Source organism: Rhinolophus sinicus, linkage group LG10, assembly GCF_036562045.2.
Source record: "Rhinolophus sinicus isolate RSC01 linkage group LG10, ASM3656204v1, whole genome shotgun sequence".
NCBI classification, from domain to species: Eukaryota; Metazoa; Chordata; class Mammalia; order Chiroptera; family Rhinolophidae; genus Rhinolophus; species Rhinolophus sinicus.
Window position 1 is genome coordinate 29184693 of NC_133759.1, and position 23097 is coordinate 29207789.

The following is a 23097-nucleotide window of genomic DNA, read 5'->3' on the forward strand; positions in this document are numbered from 1 at the left end:
GAGATCAGACTTGAACCACAAACATATTTCTTCTTTCATTGAATGCAGCCATGGTTTTCCCTCATGCACATACAGCAGCTTCGTAGGACAGGTTAGTGGATGTGTATATTGAGTAAGCAATCAACAATGTCTGCTGTGAGTGAGTGTTCTCTTCTCCCTCACTTCCTCTGGCAGAATGTAAAATAGCTGGGGTTAGATCAAGTTGCTTTTGGTAAAAAATAAGAGAAATTATTATCTCAAATGAGAAAATGTGTTGCTTATTATTTCAAATAACAAGTGTCCCGAAATAGGCAGGTCTAGAGCTGGATAATTCATCTCTTCATTGACGCCACCATCTTTCCATTCTGCCATCCTCGGTGTATTGTCTTTGTCTTCAGCTCACTTCCATTGTGTTCTCAAAAGGGCTGCCACAGAGTCAGGTATATATTCTGTCATTACCGCCCCCCCCCACACACACACACACACACACACTCTCACTCCCACACAACATCTTCTAGAGAAGTCTATTTGGACGTTCCCCAGCAGGCTTTCCCTTCCATCGCATTGGTTGGCAAGAATTAAATCCCATGCCTGCTCCCAAACCAATCTCTGGTAAGAGGAAAGGTTTAGAAAAGTCCATGACAATGTGGATGTTTAGGCAGCTTGAGTTAGATTGGTAGTTGGAAGAGAGAAATTGAGCAGTGACACTCCAGTAGGCTAGAATTTTCCTAGTTACCTGATTTTCTCTTCAGTCAATGATGTATACTAACTAAGAATACAAAGTATGTGGAAAGCATTAATTATAATGAATTTCCTTATGGGCTTCTGTATGATATTGAAACCCGGTATCTAGAGTTTATCTAATTCTAGGATTTTTTCAATTCATAAATACATACTTATAAATTGTTTTTTATTTTATTGGAGAATATTGGGGGACACTGTGTTTCTCCAGGGCTCTTCAGCTCCAAGTTGTTTTCCTTGTCATTGTCCAGATCTAAGTCATTGTCCTTCAATCTAGTTGTGGAGGGCGCAGCTCAGTTCCAAGTCCAGTCGCCATTTTCAGTCTTCAGTTGCAGGGGGCACAGCCCACCATCCCATAGGGGAATTGAACCAGCAACCTTGTCGTTAAGAGCTCGCGCTCTAACCAACTGACCACCATCCGTCCGCCTCTGTTTATAATCTTTTACTTAATCAATAATTTTAATGATAACTGCATTAAAATATAGTGCCATTTAACATATGAATAGATATAAAATGAATTTAGACATCAGCAGTTTTTCTAGCTTCTTTTAAGTCTCATGATAGGAATTTTAATCTAAGGCTAAATTGAACTCAAGTATTTGAAAGATGACATTTAGTCAGTCACTCAATGTTATGTGAAACTTGTTCACAAACATTCGTCAGTGCATCAGCTCACGGTCAGGGGAGTTGGACTGTATATCTTTGTAGGAATGTCCCTTCCTCCTATCTCCATCTTTTTGCCTCACTCAGTTCACCTAATTCCATTGTAAAGAAATGTGAACATCAAAGGGAGCATCATAAAGAGCTGTTTTTGACAGTCTGTGCATGACATTCTAATTTAGCTTTTGTAAACAGGTTTTATAACCAACATTTTAACATCTTTATGCTTCACTAAATTAATTTTTAACCAAAAGCTATGAGGACCCTATGCAGGCAGAACGACAGGAAATGGAGTTCTGAACCTTGGCTGGAATGCCCTTTCCAGGACTGTGAAGAGCGCACCCTTTGGGGGCGAATAAGACACTCATCCCCCCCATGCTGGGCCTTCTTCCTCCCTAATTTGTCTTCATGTCCATCATCTCCATAAAATGCAAAGATGCCAGACTGTACCCATGCTGAACACTGCCCAGGAGGCATACACAGCGGTATGGGGAGAGCTCGAGTGAAGCAATTAGAAATATTTAGAATCCCTGGCCAGAAATTCCTGTGGGTTTGAATCATGCTAAATTAAATGTGGCATGGATAGCACTTGCTTCCTTCCAATGACCTTTCTTGAAACTTGCCATTTATTTAGTCTTGCAGTGCCACATTGCCTTGGGGACAGTCATCTGTGCCTCAGCGGGCACATGTGCAGGTCCGGGAAGGAAGGGGGGGCTTTGAGTTGCTGTGTGCAGATGGAGGTCAGTCAAGGCCAGAGCCCAAACTGTGGAGGCTCTTAGGTTGTCCTCTTTTCCCCTCAATGGCATCACCACTTTTCCTTCCCTACACAGCACCTTCCTGCTTTTAAATCTTCTTTTCCTAGCTTCCCATCATTTATTCTTTAAAACACCTCTGTTAACTTTTCCAGGAAGCTGTATTTTTAATCCACTGGGTTCTAATTCTAGAAAGAATGGCTTTGCTTCTGTCACAGGAGTTCTGGGCCTGTCGAACGAAGAGGGAGATCCATATCACACGGGTGGCCATTGCCTTCTCTTGAAACCTTAGGCTCAGGAACTCCTTTTTGGTTGTTGCTCATGCTGTGCCCAGAGGGTCCGTCGGAGGCTTGGGCACATTTACCACTCTTCCCTGAATCCTGCTGTTTCCCCTCCGGTTTTCTGCTCCCGATGCCCATGCATCAGGAATTCATACACATGGAAGTACTGTAGGTGGCAAACCCCAGGAACGTCACACCTGGAGCGTGGGGGTAAAGGGCAGAGTTACTGGGCATTTAGTGATGCAGTTTGTGCACTTCTCACAAAGCCCTGCTGAAATGCAGCCCTGTGCTCTGTTCACTAAGCTGCAGGCCCAGGTCTGGGGCTAGGCTTGCCTGGAGATGGGGCATTTTTTCCTCTACACAAAGGTAATATCCATTCCCCAAGTCCTGCACCACAAGGAGGTGACTTTTCCTAATCAAATTAAAAACATGTTATAGGTTGCTAAAGGCCCAGGCGGCAACTGTAATTGTTGGGAAAATTCAGGACCTTTCTATTTTGTGGTGGTAATGATAAAATTTAAAAAACTGGATGGTACCAGAAAAACATGTTAGCATTGACATGAAGAACTAGTAACATGAGAAAAGAAAAATAGCAAAATGTATTTGACCATAGGAATAATACTCAGCATGGTGACTTTCACAGAATTCACCCTTGTTGCTTTATTAAGCCTCCTAACAAGCTTGTCTGTCATTACAAACTCATCTGGACAACTTCATTTTAAGTTGTATTTGATGAGACTACTATACTTGGCTCACATAAGCTTGACCTGGGTCTGTGGTGTTCGTCTGCTTATGAAGTACAGTTGGTCATGAGCAACTGTTTAAAATACATGAATAAACAACAACCGAGATCCTTCTCAGGCCTGACAATACGATGTGGCTGAAGGATTTTAAAAGCCTTGAATATATGGATCGACAAAGGATAACGTAATCAAATTTACAAACTCCCTTTTTGTTTAAGATGATGGCAAAGCCCACCCTCCCTCCTTCCCCTCAGGATTGTTGCCAGCTTAGTACAGTTCTGTCAATAGCTTTAGCATTGCCAGTCAAAACATCATTTCCCAACGTTGCTGAGGTCAATAGATAGAAACTTTAACAGCAGTAACTCGAAAGCGTGATGATTGTAGTAAGCCATGAACAAATCGGCTTTATGTGAAATCCTAGGAGGTTATGGGCTACATTTGAAAACGAGAGAGAAAAGGACAAAAACTTTTCAACTGGAAAAGCAGTTAGGAAAGGGGACACTTCCCCTGTCCCTGCCCCCACCTTTTATTCATGGACCCCTGACGAGACTCTGATTCCTGCCTTTCTTGGTCATGTGTTGCAATTATTTTCTCACCTTTGATGTTCTTATTGTGCTGCTTTAAAGTTTCCTTTCTTTCTCATTTCGCTTCTTTGATGAGCTCTTAAAGATGGCCTGATTTTAGTAAATAAACCCATTCCAAACATACCTACCCCTGCAGCACAAAGGGCCTTTCAGACCAGCACCCAGGATCACTTTCAGGTGACCACACTGACTTCTTGGTCATCATCACCTTAATTCTTGGAAACCACCCCAAAGTTAGGACAGAATTGTAAGCAAGACTGTGAAAATTTGCAACATTTTCCTGAATTCTTCCATATGTCCATGTATCTATATATCTATATAGTCCATAAAATATCAAAAATAATACTTTTGAAAATGAAATTGAAGAAAATAAGAATGAAACCAGCAGGGTGCTACTATGTGATCATGCTAACGTTTATGGAAATCTTAAATTGATCTCTCGACAACAAACATTAATATCCTCCAGCTGGGCAGAGATAAAACTATTGTCTATTTACTGCCCAGGATAAATAAGGTGTTGGGTTTCTTTTCTCAATGTCTATAGTCAAAGTTACCCATTGTTAGTCTCTATTACAATCAGATTCCTTTTTTGATACCCTTGATGAAGGTCTTCAGAACTAGGTTTGAAGGTAAGATAAATAAGACAGGCGCAAGATCAATAAGCAAGCTGAATTCTTTTGCAAGGAATTGAGATTTAAATTTCTGAGATAGACCAGTTAAATGTAAAGACCATTCAAATGCTGGACCTTGCATTTCATTCCAAAGACTGTCATTTTTTTAGGACTTTTTAAGCTGAACATAACAGAAATTCTGACTCAAACTGATTCAAATAATAAGTTATTAATTCAAATTAAGTCCAAAGGACTTCTTATCCATGGTTGCTGATTAGAATCACCAGAGAGCTTAAAAAATACCAGTAGCAGAAGAACTGAATCAGAATCTCTGAGGTGGGGCCTGAGCCATGGTAATTGTTAAAAACGTCTCACGTTATTCAAATGTGTCCTCAAGGCGTGGAACCAATCATTTAGAAACTGATCAGTGTCTTCAAAGACCCAAGTTCTTTCCGCCTCTCTGCCCTGCCCAGAACAGGCCCTTCCCCGGATTAGAAGTGAGACAAATACAGCTGTTCTAGGCACCATACCTATTCACCAACATCCAGAGGACCAAGACAGACCATGTCTTTCTGGAGCATTGTCATAGCGTTGTGCAGTTAAATTTCAATATCAAGTAAACGAGGAATAATTCTTTAGTATAAGTGTGTCTCATACATGGCATGGGAAATACACTAAAAAAAATATTTGTCGATAGTCTGAAATTTCAAAGTTACCTGTATGTCCTATTTCTGTTTGTTAAATCTGGCAACTATGTCTTAAGAACCTTTGTTCTTTGGTTTTTCCAAGAACCACCTACCTTCCCCTTATGTCTCATTGGCCAGAATTCCTGCAGCCATCCCTACAAAGGTAACGAAGTTCCCCTTAAATCCATCAGGCCCAGCCCCAGCCGCAAGGCTCTGGTTTAGGTCAGCTTCCCCTTGAGAGGAAGTTCATGGCTGCAGGGCCCTTTTAGGAAGGGAGATAAGAACCAACGCAGGAGCAGCGGCTCTGCCCCCTACGGAGAATGATACCATGGCCTCCAGACTAAAGCTTTTCTGCCAACTACCACCTTTGTGGGAAAATGCGTACATTTGATTGCCATGAATGTATTCGTCTTCAAAAGAATAGTGGTTGTCAGAACAGTTAGTCCTAACGTGGTTTGTATTTTCACGAAAACCATCATGCTGTGCAAAATCCTGCATTGAAAACCACAGGGCTCACGGGAAAGGTGGAATTGGGAACAACACTCAAAAACTTCATCAATTACACATAAAACGAGGTAGGAACCTAATAAAAGTAGTAGCATGGTTTCACACGTTAAATGATTGAGAAATAAATACTATAATAAATATGACTCTACCTTGGAAAAGCCCTGAAGCCTGGTTGAGGAAGTGGACGTTTGAAGGGTTGGAGCTTGTGAGTTACCCCATCAAGTAGTGGAAGGAGACAGAATCTGACAGATTGGCAGCCCATCACACACACTGTGAGCTCAGATGGCGGGCAGGTCCCGGAGGTGTGTGCATGTATGTGTTTGTATATTTCTCTAAGTCTGGGTTCAGCTACATGCAGTTTTCTGCATTCACCTAGTGTTTCTTATGGATGAAATTGTACATAAGCAAACATGAAATTCATGTTGTGCTCAATTGTCCCCTAATTTATCAGTCTCCTCCGAACAGATTCACATTTTTAAAAGAAGCATTATAGCACAACTGACTCTGCTCTGGGTTTGACATGCAGCTTCTGAAGTTGGAGTTTTGGGGGAATGAGGATAGGATATACTTTCTCTGTTAATGTTTTTGTTCTCAGTTCAGTAACTAACAGTACCATGTTAATTCTAAATTTTAGAATAAAGCCATTTTATTAATGGTCTCATACCTCCCAACTATTTCATAATGCCAGCTTGCTCTCTGAATGTCTGACTTGGTGTCTGACTCCTTCCACCAGAATTCTGCAGGGGTGCTTCCCTAGGATAAATCTCAAGATTTTATGGCACAGCCTGCAGGGCCCTCGACGATCTCACCCTGTCCAACCTGTCATCAGTCCTCCTTCCAGTTCCTCTCCAACTGTCCAAGAATGCAGCAGCCCTTTCCGTTCCTTCAAACCAGGCGTGCTGTCTCACAGGTCTGTGTCGTGTTGCTTCACTGTCTCTTCTGACCAAGAGGTTCGTGTGGCCACAAGACTCACAGAGTTCCTTCCAGTCTGAGCCCCAGCACCTTGTGTCCCATGGAGCCTTCCCTGCCACCCTCTGGAAGCTAAGTACTTTCAGGAGGAGCTGTGGCCTTAGTGAAGTTGCAGATCCCAGCGTCCCTCCCCAAACCTACAGAAGTAGCATGTTGAGATGGGGGATGTCTTAGATCGTCTATAAATGTGTCCTTTGCTTTGCCTGTCACAGAACTGCTTGTATTCGGTTAAAAGACTTGCAGACGCTTGTCACTGTCACAGTATCTCCTGTGGCAGTATTCTGTCTGGCACACGGTAAACAGAATGAATGAATGCTGTTGAAGGGTTTGTGTGCTGTGCAAGGAGTCAGGTGTATTAAGCTTTACTCTGGCCTTCTCTAGGGCCTGAAAAGTCACCTCGTTTCCCACTGACATTCACCAGCCACATATAAAAGCTAATAGAAATTGTTGATACATAGTGAGAAATGAGCTTTGTATAAATTAGCTTAAGGAGTGAATTAACAAGTGTGATAGGCATGCAAATAAACCAGGTAATTCACAGAATTATTTATCACTTTTTTTTTCTTTCTAGAAGTCTCAGAATTGATAGTGTTTTGTTCATCAAAGCTGTTCCAACACTTGGTTTCCTTTACGAATTGTAACTTAAATTTCTTAAACCGTGCTTGATCCTCGGTTTGGATTTGCTGTAGGGTGCCTTTTTTTTTTTTTTTTTTTCTCTAATGGGACATCGTGGGGTTGGTCAGCTCAGAGAATGGCAGTACAAGGGTCCATATTTCATCCTCACACGGGTCAGTGAGCCTTGTCATAAGAGAAACAACATTGGCCCTTGTATCTGGGTCCGCCATGGTGCCCGCGCCTACGTTTGGTGCCAGAAACAGCAAAGGAAGGCACACAGATGGTTCAGCCCAGCCAGCAACACAATGAGAAACTTGGCTGGAGGCCCTGGTGCTGGGGAAATGGTTTCCTCAGTTGGCCTGATCATGTGTACGTGGAGAGGGAAAAACCCTTGTTCACTGACGTAACATCTGTGCTAATCGGCCTGGTGGAGGAGAGAGCTATTCTCATTTATAAAAGATGGGTCCAGTTGCTTAATTATAAAATGCAACATGGAGGTGATAGCCTAAAAGTCCAAACGATGGGGACACAAATGCTATTTAATTAGCTTCCCAAACACAGTGCCTACTATTAGGGACTTTTTCTCCAGTTAAAATGTTCAAAAGACAGGCAAAGTGCCTTCAACAACTATGCTTCACATTTTTATACCTTTTGAATTTTTAAAGGCTAGGAAGTTCCGAAGACATGCCATATGCATATAATTATTTATTTATTAGGTTGGGGCAAAAGTAATTTCGGTTTTTGCAATTATTTTTAACCTTTTAAACTGCAATTACTTTTGCACCAACCTAATAAAAGAGCAGTTATAGGATTTTGGGAAATAAGATCTGTAACTATGCAAGTAAGGTTTTATTCTTCCTCAGGTGACACATATACGAGGTTTTCTAGTTAAAGATTTTATTTTCATTTCCAGTATATTTATTTCAAGATTGTAGGCTTATTCAGTTTACTTTAGAATTTGTAGCACATGATCCTATTTTTTTGGCACCATTCTTTTCTGTTTATTTATTGTCTTTTGTAAACAATATCTACAAAGGCAAAGTTACATTAAAATGGTTCACAGTGTTGAAAGGGCAATAGTCATAAAAGCATGTTTGTAAAGGCTGAAAGTATTTAACACATATTACTTATTATTATAAAAATATCTTCAGGAAATAGATTAATTTAAATATCATGGATTATGGAAGTATTCTGCTATTTTCTTTTTATTGCATTCATGTTTGAAAAGCATCTTTTATTCTCTGACATTTATACACAGCCTCTTTATCAAAATTACAGAAGAGAGCATGCATAATCCAACAAAATTAATTTATATTTGGCTTCAAAATAAGCACTTCTGTTTATAGAAGAATGAATTGATACCTAATAGTCTAAGAATTAGTTCTAAATAGATAATGAAGCCGCTCTGTACAGCACTGATTGAGGAAGGTTGGAAAGCTATCTTGGAAACCTTTTACCCTGCTTCTCTCCTCTCTACATCTTACTCCATGTTGAGAGGAGGTCTTTTGAACTGTTACAAATTATGCATGTAACCATGCAGCCATCTGTTAGAACTGCCTTAGAGCAAGGAAATAGTAAAGCGTTTCACCACCTTTCCAGAGAGAGTAGAAGCTGTTTTCAGAAGTAACTAGGAGGGCATGAGATGGGTCATCTAAATCTTTGCTGTTCAAAGTGTGGTCCATGGATAATCCTCCCCTGGGACCTTGTTAGAAATGCAGAATCTCAGGCCCCAACCCAGACCTGCTAAGTAGACTCTGTATTGAACAATAACATTCCCCAGGAGATTTTTATGCATATTAAAAATTGAAAAGAATCAGTCTAAGTAAGATTAATTGAATACCAAATCAGAAATGAGATTTTCTGTAGATAAAGCCAGCTTCAAATATATTCCAGTGTGAACGTGTTCCCCTTGTGGATGATGGCTAAGTGCTAATGGTTACAGAACACTTTCTATGTGGGTCCTGTGTTCTAAGCATTCTACATGTATTAGCTCTTTTAATCCTCAAAGGACTCTTAAGGTCGGTGCTATAATTACCTCCCATTTTACAGATGTGAGAACTGAGGCATAGAAGGGCTGTGGTTAAGTCCATGCACAAAAAAAAAAAAGGTACTAAAGAGTAGACAATGGGAAATTTCTGCCTTATCAGGTAGAGCCAAAAGAATAAAATGGGGGAAGAAACTAAAAACTTTTTTTACTCCCTCCATAAAAATTATGAGAGGGAACTGAATAAGAGGAAATTTCTTTCTCTTAAGTTTGTGACCCTTACATGTTCTATTTTTAAATATCATTTATAATCCGTATCCCATATGTCCCACCCACAGCGAGCATGTGAGCTGAATGATTTTAACCTGACCTCAGAAAGATGTTTGGAACTCTTTCACATGTAAAGCAATGAAGTGCATGTGGATTTGATATGTAACTGGTCAATTCTAGGGATTTGCTAAAAATCAAATTGCAATTTGTAGAGAAAATTTTTGCATGGAGAAATGTTTCTCCCTATACTTCACCTGGTGGCTCTGCCCTCTAGCTCTTCCTGGGCTGCTGCGGGGAAGGAGTTGGGAGGGTCTCCATCTGGGAGGGCCGGCCAGCTAAGGCAGGATGACCAGTAGGGGCTGGACTGGCCAAAGCCTGGCTCTCATCTCATGTCGCCATTCTGATTTTAAGACAGGCAGTTTTTAACTTTATAAATTATAAGGAGGAGTATTTTTTTTTTTTTGGTAAAATAGACAAAATTTACCACCTTAACCATTTTTATGTTTACAGTTCATTCACGCTAAATTCTTTCATAATGTTGTACATCCATCTCTATAACTCTTTTCATCTTGTAAAACTAAAACTATATACCCATTCAGCAATAACCTTGTTTTTCCCACACCACCCTGCCCCTGTCAACCATTGTTCTACTTTCTGTCTATATAATTATGACTACTCTAAATACCTCTTATAAATAAAATTATACAGTATTTTCTGTGACTGGCTTATTTCACTTAGCATAACGTCCTCAAGTTCCATCCATGTTGTATCAGGTGTCAATTTCCTTCCTTTTTTAAGGCTGACTAATATTCCATTATATGTATAGACCACATTTTGCTCATCTATGCATCTGCTGATGGACACTTGGGTTGCTTCCATGTTTTAGCTATTGTTAATAATGCTGCTATGAACATGGATGTACAGATATCTCTTAAAGACTCTGGTTTTAATTATTTTCAGTATATACCTAGAAGTGGAATTGCTGGATGATGCAATAATTCTATTTTTAATTTTTTGAGGAACATTTTCTATTTTCCACAGCAGCTGTACTATTTTACATTTCCACCAACAGTGCACAAGGGTTCCAATTTCTCCACATCCTCACCAACATTTGTTCTTTTCTGGTTTTGTTTTGTTTGTGTATTTTTAGTTTCAGGTATACAAAACAACATAATGATTAGACATTTATACCACTCACAAAGTGCCCCCCTCCAATCTACTGTCCCTCTGACATCATACATAGCTGTTACAATTCCATTGACTATTTTCCCTATGCTGTACTCTACATCCCGTGACTATTTTTATAATTGGCAGTTTGTACTTCTTAATCCCTTTCACCTTTTTCACCCATCCTCCCAACCTCCCTCCCATCTGGTGACTATCAGTTTGTTCTGACAGAATCATTCTTTACTTACTACTTTGTAACTTATTTCCCCAGTTAGTATATAATAAGATATTGTTAAATGTTCTCACATGCGAACATTTTGAAAAGTTGCCTAATATTCTGTTTATGAATGTACCACAAGTTATCCATGTCGCCTATCATTAGACATTTAGGATTTGTGTGGATTGTGTGTGTGTTTGTGTGTGTGTGTGTGTGTGTGTGTACATGTTGCCATTGAATATGTGATGAATATGCTGGGAGTTATGAATTTGCATATATCCATAGTTCCTTGCAATAACTTTCTAGAATTATATTAATAGAGACAACTACAAAATGAACATTTATTAAGTGTTTCTCCTATGCAAAGTACTTCACCTGGAACATCTCACGTAATCTAATTCTCCAGCAATCATATGAAGTAGGAATTATTATTATTATTATCCTCATTTTATAGACAGGACACTGAGGCTCAGAGAGCTTTGCTACCTGGTCAGGGTGACAGAGTTGGGACGTGCTGGCACAGTGTGTACTGATTCTGGGGCTTCTGACCCTATTCCACTTGCTCTTCAGCATGGTTGTACTGCTTCACACACTCATACCACATATTTTTACACTCCTAAAAAGTCTTCTTCGTCGTCGTCTTCCGTTTTTCTCTGGTGGTGTCTTCCTCTGCTGACACCAGATGCTCTGGCTTGGTTTCCGTCCACACCATGTGTGTGTGGCCCTCGTGTGCACCACATCTTCCTCAGAACATCCATGGCCTTCCCACTTGTTTTTCCTCGAGACTTTCCATTTCCTTCACTTCCCACTTCTTGTTCACCCATCTGTTCGAAAAAGACTGGGTGTCTTTCCTGTCTTCTGGTGTCTATTACGAGCCTGTTCCTACTGCCTGCAGTAGATGTTGGTTCTCTTGTCTGCGTCTCTCGTGATCTGAAGACACTCACTTGGAAACTAAGCAGAACTGCACCCTGGTGCTCTTCCTGCCTTTCTCCCAAACCAAGGACCTGGGGTTTTACTTACTCCACGGACAGCGACAGTGCTGCAGCTCTTATAGACGTTAGGAGTATGGTGCATGTTAGGGGCAGTGGCCATCACAGTCTACACATCAGACCCCAGACCCCAAAACATAATTATCTGAACTAAAAATGTAATGAATGGGATTGAAAGGGAAGGGAAGGGAAGCCTTTCTGCCAGACCTCAGCTTCTGCTATTCATGCTCTGGCTTTGACCATGTCACACCCTTTTCTTTCTGACTCCACTTCTTTGTTTACTGGATCCTTGCCTCCTAAAACATCATTTATCCATCATTTCTTCTGGGCCAAATCCCTTCTTCTTGAAGACCCATCAAAAATGATACCTCTTCCAGAAAAATCTGCTTTCATTTCCACCCCTACAAATTAGAAGTCATCTGCCCTCCCCAGAATTGTGCAGGCTCCTCTTTCATACCTTGTGCAGAACTTACCCTACTCTTCTCTTGGCTTTATGTACAGGTCTTACTTACCTCCTTCTAAATTTATAGAGGTCAAAATTCATGCCTCATTCATTATTGTATTTCCCCACAAGGCCTAATACAATATAAATTAACATATTGAGTAAATTAATGAATAAGTGAATAAATAATAAACTATAAAAGCTTATTCTATTAACCAAGAAGTAGCAGAAAACCATGGAAGAATTTAGCAGAATTGATATATAAAATCTATACATTATAAAATCATTTAAACAACTGAGATGTGTAACATTTGAATAGAAGAGTAATGATGCATCAGCTATTTGGGGGTGAATGGTGGTGGAAACACCACTTTTTAAAAAGCAAATTCAAAAAACACATTTCTTGAGATAGACTCTAAACGAAAATTATTCAGTGAACAACAAAACAGAATTCAGCCACTTATACCTAAATTTTTTTGAAGGAAAACGATTTAGTAAGCAATTTGGAGTTAGTACCTAACACTGCCATTGGTGAATCTCTCTTAAAGGAAACTGAGATACGAGATTAAACATTGAAAGGACGATAGTAATTAAGCCTAAGAACTAATGTGTACACAGGGAAGAAATGGGAGCAGGGAGCCAAGGGTCTTGGGTTCTCAAATAGCTGTCTAAATCTTGCATACAATTCCAGAGAATTGGGCTTACAAAGGAGGAGACCACATTTCATGTAGCAGATAATGAGAGAATCTGCGTCATAGGTTTGTTGTGGGGAGTAAATGAGTTAGTGCATGCAGAACTCAATGTCTGAAATGTTGTAATCGCTATAGAAAGGTTAGATGCTAGTTGTTCGTCTCTCCTCATCTTCTGGTCCTTCCCTAGAGGACTGTCTAGGGAAGGTGATGTGTTGCACACAGTCGTCTGCATGTGACCCTTCATAATTTTCCATCAGTGTCTTGCTTTGCACATCAATTTGCTCTCCAGAACTTAAGAGAGTGATGGGCTCGAAAGCCCTAATTAATCTTTCTGGGCTAAGCCACATAGAGGTTTTTAAACCGGAAACCAGTATTTTCCAACAGTGAATCATAAAACCCTGTACTTAAAATGCATTTCACTGTTTTGACCTGATTATTAATTTAAAAAAAAAAAAGAATAAATATTTTTACTGAGTACCTACTCTGTGCCAGATACTCTCCATCTCAGTTTGTTCTTCCCACAATCCTGCTAGGCGGAGGCGAGGGGACCAAGATATTGAGGAACTTGTCCAAGATTATATAGCTAGTAACTGGCAGAAAGTGCATTTGAACCCAGGTGTGTTTGCTCCAGAATTCCATCTTGCTCCACCATAGTCCTTCATGGAATGGAAGGCAGAGCATAATTGCAAAAGTAAGTACAGTTAGTCCTCACTTAGCATCCTCAGTAGGTTCTATAACTTTTGTTTGTTTGTTTGTTTCTTTTTTTTTTTTATTAAATTTATTGGGGTGACAATTGTTAGTAAAATTACATAGATTTCAGGTGTATAATTCTGTTATAGATGATGTAATACAGGTTCTATAACTTTAAGTGAAACAACGTATAACACAACTGATTTTACCGTAGGGTAATTGATAAAAACAAGAGTTCCCATGGCATCTCATCAACTTTATAACGAAAAGACACTATTCGAGGACCTGCTGTATAATAAACATTTCTCTTTAGTGTCTTATTTATACATAAAAATTACACTAACTGGTGTTTTCATAAAACCTCAAGGCAATTAGCCAAGTATTTGTTTTTTTATTACAGAGGACCAATTTAATGAAAACAAACAACTAAAGCTGTCAGTGTTTAAAGAATGTTAGTTGGAAAGAGAGTGGAGTAAGAGAAGCTAAGATAGAAATGTGAAGTCACTTCCCACAATTTTAGAAGCTTGATTCTTGCCTCTCTCTTTTATCTGTAATTATATAATATAGTGAAGGATAAATGACAGCCACCCTTTGCCTCCAAGTTGCCACTTCTATTTATAAAGTCTGAGTGATAGTTGAAGGGTTTAGGAATGTTTTAAGATTAAGCAAACTCAAGAGGATACACCAGATTTCTAACTTCCAAATGGAAGGAGTTCTTGGGCTCCTCAACCTGTTTTAACCATATGCTCTTCATATCTTATATAGTTGGGTCTTTGTGTGAACTTTCCTTTGAAAAAAAGGTTTAAACGAATGAAAGTTGCCATTTTCTACAGTATAGATTCCATTTGCATTGAGGTTTACTTGGGATTTAGACAAGCAAGATGCTCTCCACATGCCACCAGAGCCCTAAGCTAAACTGCAGACTTGGAAACTGTTTTACATTTCCACACGCTCTGGGCTGCTGTGGTCTCAGGGCTGCCCTATACACTTGTGCAAATTTTGCACTGCACAATTTAGAGGGCACCAATTCCATCACATTTTTATTACAATAACATTCCTGGTATCACAATAAAGTGTTCTGAGGAAGAGACCCCCTCTAAGCTACATACTTCCCTCCAGCTGTCGGACGCCTCACCACCGGGCCTTTATCTCCTCTAAAGAGTCTCCTCTGAAGCTCTTCTTCCCTCCCAGCTTTTAAAATGAAAATAAACTGCATAAAATAAATCCAGTTAGGTAGGAATAACTGCTGGGGATTAAGATTCCCAAGGGCCTTTACGTTTTAAAAGAAGTGATGGCTTAATCCAAATTAATATATAGAGTAAATAGAGACGCTGTTTTGAAACCAGGAGGCAGTGCGTTCCTAGGGCCCTTTATCTACTCTGGGTTGTCAGCACCCCAACTGGTAATCCCATGCAAGGAAAAACTCAGGCCGCAGCTGGGCCCCCTTCTTTTAACTAACTGTCAAGCTCTCACCTCAGTATAGTGCTAGACTCATCCAGTTAGTTGGGTTTGTGTCTGTAACACATTGAAACGATGACTTGTTCAGTAGAAGGCACAGGAGGCAGGGGCCAGGATTCCCAGAGCAATTATTCTTATTTAATTAAAAGATTTTCATGTACTCTCCCTCATATTCTAGTAATTTATATAGTTTTCTTATTCCAACTACAAGTTTGTAAGCTCCTGGAGAGCAAAGCATCTGACTTGTACTTTTTCCAGACAGTGCTGAATTTAGGCCCATGTTGGGTAGAGGGTTACTTAAAGTCACATGGCTTACAAATGGCAGGATCAGAAATAGAACTCAAATTTCCCTATGCCACATACCAACCTAGTGTTCTTTCCATTCTACCACTGTTTCAGTTCATCTGTTGCTGCATAACAAAGTACTCTAAAAGTCCACCCCTTAAAACAACAACACTGTTCTTTCTCATAGGTTTATGGGTCGGGCATTCGGAAGCTTTGGTTGGGCTGTTCTCAAGCTCCACAGGATGTTGACTGGGTCACTCAGTTGGCTGGCTTCAGATGGCTTGGGCCGAAAGGTCCAGTAAGACTTCTCTCATATGTCTCAAACCTCAGTGCTTCTCCTGTGGCTTCTTCCACATTTTCTCTCCTCTCAGTATTCCAGCCTGAACTTCTCCACAACATGGTAGCTATCTGCCTTCCTCTAGTACAAGTAAGAAGTAAGCAAGAGTTGGCAGGCCTTTTACACTAGCCCAAAGCTGACAGTTTAACGTCTGCTGCATTCTCTGGATCAATGCAAGTCAAAGGCTAATCCAGATTCAAGAGGAAGGAAGTAGATTTTACCTCTTGATGAGTGGAACAGCATGTACATGAGGGAAACAATTGATGGCCGCCATCTTTGGAGACTAACCACAGCCATAGTTCACCAACTTGTAGTCTTCTTTCTCTGATTCTGACAGTGTCTTTATAGGAAAGGGAAACTCAAGCCTGTGCAGAAAAAAGGGGGGAAAAGAAGAAAAATACCCTGAAACACCCCATCCTTTTCCACCTTAAAACCCAGACAAAGAGTTGGGAAGGTGGTACCACCTACCTACCGGCCCCTGTAATCATTCCTTGGCTGAGCTCCTTCTGGTTGCATTTGTCTTTATTTGAGTATCAAAGGAGAGGCAGCTATACTTCGTGGGATATGCAAAGAACATGGTTAGTGCTTGTGTAATCCTACGGTGGGCACTTGACAATAATTTGTTTTTAGAGCTACTGCTATGTCTGTTTTCTGTGTCAAGCATTTAAATGCGTATTCCTGAGGGCTCATTTCTCCATGCTGCAATTGGAAACAGTACTTTCCAGTACTGCATATGTGTGTTGCTAAAATGGAATACACCTACAAGTAACCTTTTCAACTGTTAATTTCCATCTATAAGTCAAATTATACTCATTCTCTAAGGAAAAGCATATCTTGGTAGGTTTCTCCTCCCTTCTTATTAATGACACAAGATTTTTATGTGAAAGGACAAGTATCAAAAACTGAAAAAAGAATGTTCTAGTGTATTCCAGCTCTGAAAACATCTTTTCTTTGTCTTCTCACTAACTTGGTTTAAAATATCCTACCTAATGAGTATTATTCTCTTTCTCTGAGAAAAACTCCCTTAATCTATCTAATTTCCTTGGGAAATTTTTTTGCGTATATTATTTTTTCCTTAAAAAAAAACAAAACAGGCTTTATCCTTTTGTTACAGTTAGATTGCCTTTTACCATTTAGATAATTACTCAACCCAGAGTATTTTTCCTAGAAACAATCAAATAAATAAAATGCTCTAGTGTCATATCAAGAGAGGAAATGTAAGAGCAGCTATTTATAGACTGCAGGAGCAAAACTTTTCCAAGTGCTTTGGGGAATCTCACTTTTTAAGAGATTATCATAGTCTGGAAAGTGGTAAGATTTGTCTTATACAAATGGAAATCTTTGGTTTCCCAAATGTGTGTGAGAGAAAATGTAATTTTTTTGTAGCAGCTGCCTAGGGAGTATGGTTCGCTGAAATCCAATTTACTCTCCCAATTTGTGTGGCTCAATAGTTACTGAAGATATTTTATGTACTTTTTTTTATACAAGGTTGTATGTATAAACATTATACAAGGTTGTATGTATAAACATTTATACATGGCACAAAGCTAGCACTCAGGAAAAGTCCAGATTTTTTTTAAACCTCCATTTTACCTTTTCTCTATTTTAGTGGCAGTGGCAGTGGTGGGTTTGGTCTTATTTGCTGTTTTCTTTTGTTTTATATTGAACTGAGAAGACATTGTGCCTCTTTAAAATAATTCATATCATTTGAAGAACGTTGGGGATTTTATTTTATTTTTTTTAATGTCTGTATCTTTATCCCCTTCATTTTAGGAAGAAGAATTAGAAGCCCAAATTTCCTTCCTTCAGGGACAGTTGAATGACCTGGATGCCATGTGCAAATACTGTGCGAAGGTGATGGACACTCATCTTGGTGAGTGAACTACTTTGGCCCTGGGAACAATGGTGGTCACACCAGTAATAGCCAGCAGGCCCTGTGGTAATAATTACGTCATGCAATCCTCACATGGGGAAAAGAAGAAAAATACCCTGAAACACCCCATCCTTTTGGTAGAAATACTGTCACTATCCCCATTGTATAGATGAAGAAACTGAAACACGAGATTAACACATTTTCCAAGGTTATATATCTATTAACTAGAGTAGAAATTCAGAATCAAGCCATCTGACTATGGCTTTCAACTCTTAACTGCTACACTACCTTTGAAAGTATCTATCTTCCTCAAACCAAAATAAAATATTGAGCTTTCAAGATCAAACCGTCAACTCTACTAGTGTGCCAACCTGGCTATAATCACTAACTAATAATATTTTGACAGGGCTTTCTTTATTTTTTTAAATATATATATGTTTTTAACCACCTACGTGAAATGCATGTCAGGACCACGTAACCTTTCCTTACTTCTGACTGTTCTTATATTCTAAGAAATGTCCTAGTTTGAAGTTCAGTTTACATGTGAGCCATACATATGTTACATTCGATTCTTCTGGCAATGCTCTCTCTACATTTGTGGAAGTTCTGTATTTTGTATTGGAAACGGTCTCTGCTGAATATCTAAGTATTACTTCAGTAACTCCATGATGCTTGCAAAAGCATTTATAATACATATTGTTACTATTTCTCAGCCCACTTATGGACATCCTTTCTCCACTCTGCAGTGTCTGTAGTTTGGGAACAAATTAGGAAAACAATAATTGAACTCTAATGGAAATGGCCAATATGCTGCTCTGTGAGTGTGGAGAAATGGCAATACCAAATATTCTAAGAAATCAGGATGCATCCACCTACGAGGGGAAACCAAAGAGAATCCACCAAGGCCCCTTCCTACTGGCAGGGGCCCTGAGAGTGGCCCAACCCTGGGGCCGTCTCTGAAGGTCAGCTCTCTAGAGGTCTTGGACTCCATCAGTCTCTCAGCCTGGAGGTCACGAGTCCATTGCATATGGCCAGAATGGCTGTCATTTGGGTGTTGCCTAAACCATCCTTGCCTCTCTAGCAAGTAATAAATGTTCTCTTACGGATTTCAAGAGATGCTTACCTAGATGTCTGGCTGCCTACCAGTAGTATCTTATTAGTCAGCTGGCTGGGCCCTATTTTATTCTCAGCCTTATCTCTACTCTCTGGGCCACTCCTTCAGAGAAAGGGTTCAAGAGGAGGAAACAGCAGGAGAAACCCTGGTACGTGATCAAAAGTGTAGTATCTCTCATCACAGCAAGAAACATCACCCCTGTGACATCTGACTCTACCCCTTCAAAACTATGTTTATGCTGCTTTATGATCATTTTTATATGGAGCTAAGTTTACATGAATCTCATAGCATCACACTTTAAAATGCATCAAAAAAAAGTAATGAAGAGATAGTTTACATATAAATGACTAATATAATTTTAATTAATTAATTTTAAAGAATGTGTGTGTGTGTGTGTGTGTGTACACATGTGTGTTTTTGTGGGGGGAGGGGTTGTTTTGTTTTGCTTCTCTGCCTACATGGGGACCTTTGCATTACTTGGTTTGAGTTTTTACCAAAGTAGGAGAACAAAGAAATGACTGAGAGAAAGATTTACTGGAACTTTAGAAAATCCATTAGGAAATTTCCAAGTTGTTTGGTCCACATGGCAACTTTTAAGACAGCTTTGCTTAAGCCTCAGAATTTCCCAACAGCTTTTGTTCTGATTTTGGTCTTCCAGTGAGCACTAAAGGAGCATTCTCTCACTGCATGGGAGGGGAAACACTTTAATTAAAAAAAAAAAAAAGAAAAAAAGCCCATACCAGCTGTGAGTTTTCATCTAACCACAAAACTAGATTTGTTTTTGTGTGTACGTTTCACTTTCGGCCAGAATCCCTTCACATAGCTGTTGACTTCTTTTTGGCATATAAATAGCGTGACTGCATTTTTAAAGTGGGGTTGAGGGATTCTACAAAGAATTCCTGGCCCCAGGGTCCACAGATGCATTTCAGTTCATCTGCATATTATAGAATTGGTTTATTAATGGGTATTCCTGTGTTGTAGGCAATTTTGAGTCTAAGCAAATATTTTAGGAAAACATAAAGATTAAATAAGGCGAAGCTTTTGATTTACTTTTATTATATTTCCTTTAAAAATGACTTTAATACCCTAGTATTTTTCCATATGTTTTCTATTTTTCCTGATTATTAAAATATTATGAAATTGGAACAACTGAAATACCCATTAGAAAGTGATTGAGTATAATATTGTAATGCAATCTTTATAAAGATTAAAATACTTATTTTGTTAACATAGATGTTCATGATATATTAAGTGAATAAAGCAGGTGCAGAATAGTGTATATTGATGTGAAAATAACTGTTACCAGTGGTTGCCTGGGTGAGAGGAAGTTTATAGAGGGACTTTCCAAGAGACCTAATCTTCTATGCTTGGGAAATGCAAGACAGTCCGTGAAAATCTGTAGATGGTGTAAGTGCATGTAACTAGCACCTGGGGGTGAAGCTTTACACGGCAGGCCAGAGGCAGCTGTCAGAGTGGCTGGACAGACATCTGAGAAAGAGGGACCCATATGGCATCAAACGGACAAAGTTATAACCAGGCACTATCACTCCTTAGTTCTGCCTGATTATGATTGTGCCCTCTGATATAATTTGGAGACAAAATTATCTATCTTGCCAGTTTGTTGTCAAGATAATGTATGTTTCAAGCCCAGCACAAGGCATGGCCCAGAGTGAGGATTCAATGCAAATCCTCCCTTCTTTCCCCTTCACTCTGAACTGTCCCATCTCAGGAAGATCCTGAGACTCATCCAGCCCGTGACCAGAGAGCTGAGTGGTGACTTGTCTAGGTGGCCATACCTGGTTAATGGAAGAGCTGGGACCAGTGCCACGTTTCCCAACACCTCACTGAATATCCCTTTATCAAAGTCTGCAGAAAGCTGGTAGCATGTGGATGTGTTGGTTCTGAGGTGGTGTGTGTGTGGTCCTTGAACAAGAGTAGCTTGCACTGCGCAGCTGACGTGAGCATTGCTGGGCGTCCGTCATACCCTGGGCCGCAGTGGGAGCTGTGAGTGCTGCCTCAGAAACTTCTCCCAGGTCATACTTCTCTGCATCCTTTCCTAACGTGAATCGTTTTCGCCAAGTTCCTTTCATTTCAAGAGAATTCCATTATCATCGTACGTGTTTATCATCGGACATGTAGTAATATCTTAAAATGTCAAGTACCGCTTAAGGCTACTATTATAACTGATAGAACAAATAGAGAGAAAAGCTTCTCAGTTAAGAATTATATAAAGGCATTTGTTCAACTGGTCCTTTAATTATAGAGGCAATAAAATTGATAGGTTAGCAGTATTTCCTTATGGATCTGGAACCCAAAACAGAGAGAGTATTTGTTTTATCAAAACTCGACCGCAATTCTAATTTTATTACCTCCACAGAATTGAACTATTTGAAGTCAAAGATTTAGAGACAGGAATTAAAAATATTAATAAGTTTTATTAAATCTGAACTTTTCCTGTCGACTTCAGAGGACTTTTTTATGTGTTCATTTTTCTGTTGCTATAGTTACTCCCCTTCCTGTCATCCTGACAGTTGAGTTGAAAGCCATCAGCAGTCCTGTGTTAACCCTGAGCCTGCGCTCAGGCTATTTTTAGATTTGCTGTACTTCACATGTAATTGCACGTGGGTGAACAGCCCTTCTCTGATCTGTGAGCAGCTGGGCTAAGCTGCCAGCTGTTCACAGGAGTATGAGCTGCTCACCCTACTGGCCTCTAATGCCCACACCTGCCTGCTCCCAGGAGAGGTATTTCCATCATTTGTTTTGTATTTAGACCCTGGTTTCCAGCAGCTTGCCCTCCATTGCTGGTACATACAAACAATGGGAGGGTTCAATGAAATGAATTCAGAGAAATTACATTTTCCATGCTCTTGCTGAGAGTACGGTAGCTCATAGGATCTTAGAATGTTAAAAATGTGGAAGCCCTAACAGCTCTCTCAGCTGCTCTTCATTTCACAGGTAAGGAAACCAAGGCCTGGGAAGGGTGAGTGACACGCAGCCGGCTGGCACCAGGAGTCCAGACCCAAATCCAGTCCTTGGCTTCTCTTTCACTGATACTTCTCCTGAGGCCACACTTGAATCAGTAGTTGGATTTCAGATCTTCTGCTGTTTTATTGCACACAGCATTACTGATTTTACACTTGTCATAATATTTATGCAAGAATTAGCTGTCAAAGGAGGCCAGTTTTGAAAATTAGTTTATTTGCCTCTGCAAGAACTTTACAAATCCGATTTTCTCATGTTTATAAAAACAACTTTCAATGGACGTCTTTCAATGGAAATGTTCAGTAAGGCAATTAACTAATGACATTTGAAAAACTGAGAGAGAAAATGTGATCACCAGACAGCTTTCTCTCCATGAACCATGCTGTGATAAAAGCTTTTCATAATTATTTTAAGACTCTTAAGTACTGCATTTAATTGTGGGCAGCAGAGTCCTCTAGAGGAGGGAAATACACACTTCCACCGAGGATCCTGTTAAAATGCAGATTCTGATTCAGCAGGTCTGATGTGGGCCTGAAGTTCTGCATTTCTAACAACACCCAGTTGACCTGATGTTACTGGCCCATGACAGATGGAAGCAGCAAGGAGCAAGAGAACTTAAAATTATTTGGGCAAAATTCAATGAATGTATTCATTCCCCCACATTCTGGCACACGTGCAGCTCAAGTCTGTAGGCAGAGCGCTCACAGCCTCCCCCAGCTCGCTGATGCACCCTTCAGTCATCTAAAATTCGGGGTTTGGTGTTTTTTTTTTCAGCCTTTCTGAACTTGTTCTATTCTAGTTGAAGTCTCCCCCACCAATTCATCCCCCACCCGGTTTTATTATCAGAAGACTTGATCAGCATCAACAATTGGTCAGCATCTTCCTCGTACCAACCTTATACCTATTTAGAAAAACCTAGCAAACCGTACACTGTCTTCTATTCTAGGCTAAGATACCGCAACTCTGATCATACGACCTCAGTACAGACTATCCACCCTACATCATTTTATTTTCATTTTCCGGCTCTCTTCCATTTCCCCACATACTTTTCCATAGGAGGAGCCCAAATTGAGTATCTTTCCCTCTTTCTCTTTTTTGAAATATAAATTCCCCAATTTTTCATCTTCCTTAAACTGTCTGGCCACATAGCCTGTTCTCACCCCTCCATACCAGGCTGCCTCTCCATGCCCCCCACTCCCAGCCCTCTCCAGCTAATACCCAATAGACAAAGGATGTATCTACCCCATCTCTGTGGAAACAGGCTTGCTGCCAATTGCTTGAAACCTCACAGACTTTATGGCCACTGCAAGCATCACAGGCTGAGCTTAAGAGCTTGTGAGTGGGGGGAGGGGAAGCCCAGGATAAGAAAGCTAATGTTCATTGCCTTGGGCCATGTTTAGATCCCCAGCTGAGGAGGGGCACTTAACTGCCACTAGATCCTTCTGTCAGCAACACTTTTATGGCCTGAA

General features: G+C 40.0%; 1 protein-coding gene across 3 annotated transcripts in view; it reads left to right on the plus strand.

Moving 5' to 3' along the window:
• TBC1D5 (TBC1 domain family member 5) overlaps window positions 1-23097 on the plus strand; it is a 489595-nt gene that overhangs the window by 449395 nt on the left and 17103 nt on the right. For all 3 annotated transcript variants that reach the window (XM_019726007.2, XM_074312796.1, XM_074312797.1), the window contains one exon: window positions 17433-17532. In XM_019726007.2, coding sequence (XP_019581566.2) covers window positions 17433-17532 — 100 coding nt within the window. The remainder of the gene's footprint in view (window positions 1-17432; window positions 17533-23097) is intronic.